General features: G+C 33.2%; 1 protein-coding gene across 2 annotated transcripts; it reads left to right on the forward strand.

Moving 5' to 3' along the window:
• The first annotated feature begins 3,207 nt into the window (after positions 1 to 3,207).
• LOC108460835 (uncharacterized) lies at positions 3,208 to 7,837 on the forward strand. 2 transcript variants are annotated; one of them, XM_017760510.2, is made up of 9 exons: positions 3,208 to 3,425; positions 3,765 to 3,859; positions 4,251 to 4,380; positions 4,661 to 4,934; positions 5,308 to 5,436; positions 5,521 to 5,570; positions 6,282 to 6,379; positions 6,455 to 6,742; positions 7,141 to 7,837. In XM_017760510.2, exons 2-9 carry the CDS (start codon positions 3,812 to 3,814, stop codon positions 7,627 to 7,629), a joined length of 1,506 nt encoding a protein of 501 aa, XP_017615999.1. In that variant the 5' UTR covers positions 3,208 to 3,425; positions 3,765 to 3,811; the 3' UTR covers positions 7,630 to 7,837. The 2 variants fall into 2 exon arrangements, with proteins under 2 accessions (XP_017615999.1, XP_017615998.1); XM_017760509.2 differs by having other exon boundaries at positions 3,209 to 3,425; positions 3,800 to 3,859.
• Positions 7,838 to 8,201: the final 364 nt, after the last annotated feature.

The raw sequence follows: 8,201 nt of genomic DNA on the forward strand, positions 1-8,201 counted from the left end.
AAGCAAAAAGGGGCCAAATTAAAAGACAAATAGTTGAATTGGGGCTAACTGAAAAGGATGGAGAAAGCCAAGGATTTATCATATATTTTGACTTTGTAAAAAGCTAAAAATAGGAATATATTATTTTGTCTTGTTTTATTATTTTATTTTATTAATTTAGGTTAAGCTATTTTTAGTAAACCCAATGTATATAAATAGGGGCTTTTAGTTCTTAGAAAATCATTATTGTCTTTACCTTCCTATTTCATTTTGGAATTGAATTACTCTCTCTCTTGTATTTTCTTCTTCAATTTGGAATTGGAATACCATTTTTTTCTCTTCAAATTGACATTGCATTTTGTAGTTGTCTCTAATTTTTGCTTTTTGTCCATAATTGGGCCAATTGCTCTCCAAGTCCTCACCATTCATTTCTTCACCATAACCATCAAATCTTTCCAAACTCACAAAGCATGAACAATTTTATGCTTAACTAAATTCCATCTTAGCTTTAGGCCAGTGTTCTTTCCGGTCGGGAATCGGGAGATACGAATTTGTGCTAAAAATTTGTCCATCGGTATTCATTTTTTTCCTAAGTATCGGGATAGACCAATCATCCCTTAAAGTTCAACTCGATTTCAAGTCGAAGTGCATGTTGGGTTAGGGTTGTGTTTGCTTACAATTGGAGATTCAAGTCGGCCGTGTTGTATTCAGATTTCCGAGAACAAATCGAGGAAGTGGTGATCGGGTTTAAACGATCCACGCGGTTGAGGCCGTTAATTCGAGTTGGGTTCTTCAGAACGCAAGGCTGCCGGGAACTTGAATCGGGAATACGTTTATCTCGATTAGATAATCGGTAAAGGTTGGTTTACAGGTCGTACCGGAACCAGCTGCTAAAGGAAGAATTGGTGGTTAGGACGTTCTTAACTGATACGAATCGGGAATACGTTTATCTCGGTTAGATAATCGGTAAAGGTTGGTTTGCAGGTCGTACCGGAACCAGCTGCTAAAGGAAGAATTGGTGGTTAGGACGTTCTTAACTGCTATAACCAGCTTATCAACTGGAGGAGAAGATTAATTTTCGAGGATCGATTCTCAACACGAAATTTATCGAGTCTAAGGCTAAGGCTTATCACATTTGATTGCAAATCCCAATTTAATTTCTGATTTATTTAATTATGTATCTTAGCAGTTTAAATTATTTAGTTTCTAATCAATTTCAAAATCTCCACTTTACTTATTTATTTGCTTATTTTTCAACTGGTACGTTTTGAGTCGTGGGCACGACGCTAGCCACGACGCTTGACACGACATTTTGTTCATAAGCCAAACTCGAAAGTTGATTAGAGTACCAACCCCTGTGGACTCGACCCTATTACTACTCTTACTACTATTTAGAGTATTTAGTAGGAATTATTTTTGGTGGATTCGACGCCCATCATGTACCCTTCAATATTTGATTAAATATATAACAAAAGAGTTCGGTGAAGTGTGCATGTTGTATTTTTTAGGAGAGAGTACATATTGGAATCAGATATGAAGTCAATATTATTTTTGAGAATTAAATTGTATATTTTTACGACCGTAAAAAACTAATTTCATTATTTTAATAATCTATATTTTTATAAAATTTAAAGGATTAAATCAAGTTTTTATCATTTTGGGAATCAAAACGCAATTTTATTATTACTAATTTAAAATTTTATAAATTATAAAGGGGCCTAAATGGGATATTTTTCATTTTAGGGGGCCAAGGTCCCTGCCAGCTAGACTTGTTTGAATGGCTCAACCCAAAGGCCCGTCCAAAAAATGGGAAGGCTTAGACAACAACATAGGCCTGAAAAATGAGTTTGGACAAAAAAATGAAGTCGCCTTGGATAAGTTTTTTTAACTCGAGCTCAACCCGACTCGAATTTGCAAAAAAAAAATGTTTTTGTCTTTTTAATGTTTTTTCATTGTTTTACTTTCATTTCGCTATTATATTGCTACTGTTTTGTTGTTATTATTTGAATATTGTGTAACTATTATTTTATTAATTATTTTAAAGGTATTTTCCTGTTAAGTTGCACTTATCTTAGTATTATTTAAATATATATTTTTTATTTTTTCTATTTATTGAGAAATATTTATTTTAATGTTTTTAGTGTATTTGATATATTATATTTTTTAAATTTATTTTTATATAAAAATAATAACATAAAAAATTTTAATACCGATGGGTCAAGCTCGGTTTTAGTATTTTTATCTGGATCGGGTTTGGACAAAATTTTAAGTCTATTTTCTAGGGCGGGCCTAAAAAATAAGCCTAGATTTTTTTACTTGGCCCAATCCGAACCCAACTCGGCCCATGGACAACTCTATTGCCAACCTCATGGCTTCGCCACTGATTTAAACTTTAGAGATGATATTGTTAAGATGGATAACCATAAATCCTAAATATGGACCATAAAATGGATATGAGAAATAATAAAAAAACATTGATTATATATATGCTATGTTGAGTGAAGTTATATTGAGCCTCAAGTTATAACTCATTAATTGGATATCTGCCTTCCTCAAGAATTATTTAAGTTTGAATCACAATAGTGTTGATGTGTATGTGTTGACAAGTATTTGCTTTTCGTAATGACATGTGAGTTGTACTAAAGAAAAATTAGCCTCTAATTGATTTCAAGAAATATATGTCATTTTCATTGTCGTTTCTAACAAATTTTAAATATCAAATCTCTTGATTCGAATTCTTTAAATATATATTTTTATTTTACTTCTCAATATTATATTATGAGAAAACAACTATTAAATATATTTTCATATTTTCATTATTAAAATAAACATTTTATTTCTATTTGTTAGTTCATTTTAAATTTTAAAAATAGAAAATAAAAATTACTAAACGCGAGGCCAAATAATATGGACTTGTTTAGACAAAGTGATAAAAGTTTAAGAGGTTTATTATTATCATTAGAAATTCTATCACATACATATGAAAATAAAATATATAAAATATATAAAATCGAAGATTTGGTTTAGTAGTAAATAAAAATTTTATCATTGCAATTAGCGTGGTTTAACTCCCATCAAATGTATTTTTTATTTGATTTTATTAAAATAAAAAATTAAAATATTCTTAAATAATACAACTTATTTTAATTAATATTTTGTAATTTTTAACTGAGTTGTTATCGATTGACTTTTAATAGTATAGATTATTTAGCTGTTTTTTGGGGACTATAAACATTTACTTCTTTGATGTTATAAGGCCCAACTGAAGGGAAAAAGGGGTTTCCCCTTGGATCCGTACACTTCACGGCCCAATACCAATCAGTTTCGTCCTTGTTTTCTTTGGCGAAAAGATTGAATCTGTCATTCATGCGTATTGAAATTTATTGAATAGGATCTGCAAAACGTTTCACGGATTATTAATATTTGGAGAAAAGAGAAAATTTCAAGTAGGTTTTTCTTGAATTTACTTAAAATTTTTATTTATTATTAATTGTTTGATGTTAGATTTTTTTTTTTTTTGCCTAAATCTCCGTTGAAGTTCATTGCGTTATCTATCGAATCTTTCTATGAGAACGATCTAGGGTTTAAGAATCAGAAAAAAAAAAAAAAAGAAATGAAAGAATAACAGCATATAACTCTCTAGTCTTAGGCTTTTGGAAGCAAATTATTCTAATGGAATTGCTCTGCCGAAAACTTAGATTAATCAAGCTTGGATTGCTCTTCATCAAGGCAATTTTTGTTTCTTCACTTCCCTATTTTTCATCTTTGAGGTGTTTTTTTAATAGGTAACTTGTTATTTTCCCTCTTTATTGGTTGTTAGAGGTTGATCCTAATGAGGGATGCTGAAAGATGCAGAAATGGAGAATCAGCTCCGTTGGTGGTAAGTATTTCAGCTTTAAAAGTACAGGTTATTGTTTGTTTGAAGATGTTTTATTCGAATCTGTATGTGGTATAGATTTCAAGATTTTATTGATTTTTAAGAGGTTCTTCAACCAAATGTTTAGCCTGATCTGGGTTCTAGTTTAAATTTATAACATACTAGAGTTCTGCTTTCTCTGTTATATATCTTTTTTCCTTCTAGTATTGTTTGACATAAGATCCTTTTTTGCAATGACATTTAGCTTGTAAACTTCATAACTTGGAGTTATAGCTTTATTTTATTTTCCCTTCTTCTTCTGGGTAAAATTGGTGTCATAGTTCTTTGGTTAATTTCATTAAGACTGCATCTGGTTTTTATCTTAAACTTCAAGTAACTGCAACCCTGTTGTCAGGCACAAAATGACAAGGGATTTGATGGGCTTATTCCTCAATTATTTACCTCATTACCAGCTCTAAATGAAGCTGTTTCGTGTCTTGCTCAAACAACTACTTACTTTACTGGTTGTTTTTCTGATTATGCTGGTAAGTTGTATCTTTTGACCTCGTATTTCTCCTCTCCCCTTTCCTTATGCAATATTTATGTTGTACATAAGATTTATTTTTTGTTCTTTCTTATTTCTTTTTCTTTCCCGAGTCTTAATCATTAGCCTTTGAAGAGTTACTTATATCATTTTCATTTGAAACTTGCCTATATATCAAACTAATGGTGTTCTTCATTTCTTTGGCCTTTATTTCTTCTTCTCATTGATTTTATCCATGAACTACGGATGAATTAATTGAAATATTTTCGGCAATGTTGCAGTGGAACCTTCCACCAGAGATTCAGGGGATTCCGTTGTACATGCACAAGAATTAGAAACGTTTTCTTCTGTACAGACTGAGGATATCGTGATTGGTGATCATCCTTTTTCTAGTGAAAGCACCTCCACGTTGGCTGAATCCTCTAGTCTTGTAAATGCTACCTCTGGTAACCATGTTGGAATAGCAAAGGCCACTGCTGGAGATCCATCTGAAAATACTGGTGTGATTGTACATTCAAATAATAATGGGCAAAATGGGATTTCCATGTTTCAAGGGTACAGATTCCTGAATGCTTAATTTTGAATGTCTTCTGTAGGAAAATTTGTGAAAATGGATTATTATTTGAAAATTTCTTCCCATAATATTATAAGTAGCTGTAGTTACACATAATGCTAAAAGATAAAATGTTTGCAATTTTCAAGTGAAGTTCCTCTTATGTTCTCAATAGATATAGGATATTGATTATGGAGTGTACTTCTATTCCATTTAAAATCATGGAGTATTTTGGTTAAAAATCTTCCCCTTTCTTTTCTTCCGATTTCTGTTCGTAATTTTGTATTGATTCTTATTTAGTGCAGAGGCAATTTTAGTTATGAGAATTATATGGAGTACTGAATTTTCCCAATCTTTGAAAACAAAAAACCTCAGGCTTATTGAAAGAGCACAGAGGACCGTTCGTGGATCTGCTGATGATATAGGATGGTTGAAGCGTGATCCTGAGATGCCTCCAGTTGAAGACGGAACTGAGAAGTTTGCTGAAATTTTAGACAATATTAGGTAAAATGGGCTTTGCATCTTTTGTGTCTATTATTACTTGGCATGTTTATGCACTTATTGATTAGTTGGCTCCCATTTTGTCAGGCATGGTCTGCACAAGCTGCCAAACACAATGGTTTATTTATTGGTTCCAGGTATCTTAGCAATTTTTCCTCCTGAAAGAAACAATATTTCTTCTTTGGCATCGCGAGAGGAAAAGAAAGATTTTAGAAACTAAAAGGAGGGGGAGTAATTTTATACCGATGCTTACAGTACTCTTTTAAGGGAAGTTCATTTTATGACTAAAGATTTATTGTAGACAGTTTAAGACATTAAAGATTGTTTCTTAAAAACAAATTAGAAGGAAACCTTTCTGAAAACAGCATTTTCTAACCCTACCTTAGCTGAGTTTGACTACCTCACCAAGCATGTGGTACCTTCCAAAATCATCTATTTTGTATCAGCTATGAAACATATTGTCTACCTTTCACAGGTGAAATCAAGAATATAAGTTCATGAATTGCATTTACTTTGTATATGTAGTAATTAAGAGTCTACATAGGATTTCAACTGACTAAAATCAGCTGTGGAAACTTATAACTAAGAATATGCCAAAATGGACCAAGGTTAAAACTGACTTGAGTTCGTATCAAAATATATCCCTGAACTTGATTTTTTTGGATGGTGAAATTTTATGCCATTGGTAGGCATGACATAAAAAGTAGATGTGAGATATCTTTGAACTATGTTGTGTTAATTTCCCCCTTTTGTAACTTCAGATTATATATTTCTTGTAGCGAAAAAGAAAAAAAGGATTCTATATTTCTATATTAGCTAAATTTCAGTTCTGGCCTTTTTTGTGGCAGGTCTTTTCAGCAACCATGGCCCCCTATACTTTGTCAGCACAAAAACAAGTTTCTCAAAATTGGGTCTAACTTGCCATATTGCCAAAATTCACAGTGAGGTATATTTAATTAGTCTTCAATTCCACAGTTCTGTACTTTTTGGTCTATGCTGAATGTTGACAATTACTAACTAGGCTTCAGTCGAGAAAAATGCCAAAGAAATAAAGGATTACATTGAGGAAATTTATTGGGGTTCCAAGAAACGCATTTTGCTTCTTGGACATAGCAAAGGTGGCGTAGATGCAGCGGCTGCTTTATCTATCTATTGGTCTGACTTGAAAGATAAAGTTGCTGGGTTGGCAATAGCACAGAGTCCGTATGGTGGAAGCCCTATAGCTTCAGATATCTTGAGAGAAGGTCAACTCGGTGATTATGTTAATATACGGAAACTTATGGAGATTCTGATTTGTAAAGTGATTAAGGTTTGGAGTTTTCTTTTATGCATTTTCTTTTCTCTTTCGTTTCTACAAATAATTGACAGTATGATATTATGCAATTATGTTTGCTGCAATATCTGAGTTTCCATGGGAGGAACTCAGCACCTGCTTTGGTATTTTAGTGATTTTCACCTCTTTCCTAGGGAAGAAGGGTTTATAAGTCTATTTTCTAGCCAAGTGTAGTATCCGGATACGTAATCGGGTATAAGACTATGATTCTTTAGGGATCCTCCAATTACTTGGAAAAACTTGGAAAAATTCAACATACTCGGGTTGGACACATACTCGTATATGACACTTAAACTTGTATCTGAGTAGTATGGATAATTTGCATCTCCTCATATTTTATTTTTCTAATTTCATTGATAATTCTGACTGTACAGGGGGACATGCAAGCTTTAGAAGACTTGACTTACAAGCGGAGGAAGGAATTTTTGAAGAAACACCATTTACCTCGGGAACTTCCTGTTGTTTCTTTCCATACCGAAGCCGGCATCACTCCTGCTGTTTTAGCAACATTGTCTCATATTGCTCATGCGGAGCTACCATTGACGGCTCCCCTTTCTGATGGCCAACCAGCAAGGTTGCCAGTGGTCATGCCCCTCGGTGCTGTGATGGCTGCATGTGCCCAGTTGCTGCGGGTTAGATACAGTGAAAAGAGTGATGGGGTTGTGGCACGCTGTGATGCAGAAGCCCCAGGATCTGTTGTGGTACGGCCAAAACGGAAACTAGATCATGCCTGGATGGTTTATTCATCATTGAATGATGACCCTTCTGAAGCAGATGCGGCACAAGTGTGCGAGGCTCTCTTAACGCTGGTTGTGGAAGTTGGGCAGAAAAAAAGACGTGAACTCTCAATGAAAGATGAATGACGTAGTCGTCGTCACACTTGGGTGTAATGAATGTACTGTTAACCGAGTAGATGAGGTTCTTTTAAATTCTTTTTGCTCAGCACTAGCTCCATTGAAGCCTGATCATTTGACGTGTATATAGCTGAACTGTTAGGCAGACTCGGTCTGCCTAATTTGTAAAAAAGGAAAAGGTATTACAATGATGAAATGAGTATAGGACATTCTTTTATATAGCTGATCTCCTGTGTGATCTCGACTTAAATCTGAGTATATATCCAATGTAAGTTTTTTTTTTTTTTTGTCTTATTTCATGTTTGAATATATATATCGTGCGATGTTTTTTTATAAAAAAAATTGTAAAATGTGTAATATAGTCCCAACTTTCTCGAGGGAGCTAATGAACTAAATTTAGCTTTGGATATTTTAATGGTGTAATTCAGTCCTCACGTTTCATACTTTTTGCAATTTGCAATTTGCAATTTAATATCTTTATTCTTAATTTCTGGAATTTAAACTTCTTATTTGATTTAAAAATTAAAGAAGTTAATACTGGGTTCCCAATGTCTGCTCCTAGAAAGTTCTTAAAAGGAAAT

The sequence above is a fragment of the Gossypium arboreum genome, chromosome 8 (assembly GCF_025698485.1).
Source record: "Gossypium arboreum isolate Shixiya-1 chromosome 8, ASM2569848v2, whole genome shotgun sequence".
In the NCBI taxonomy this organism is placed as follows: domain Eukaryota; kingdom Viridiplantae; phylum Streptophyta; class Magnoliopsida; order Malvales; family Malvaceae; genus Gossypium; species Gossypium arboreum.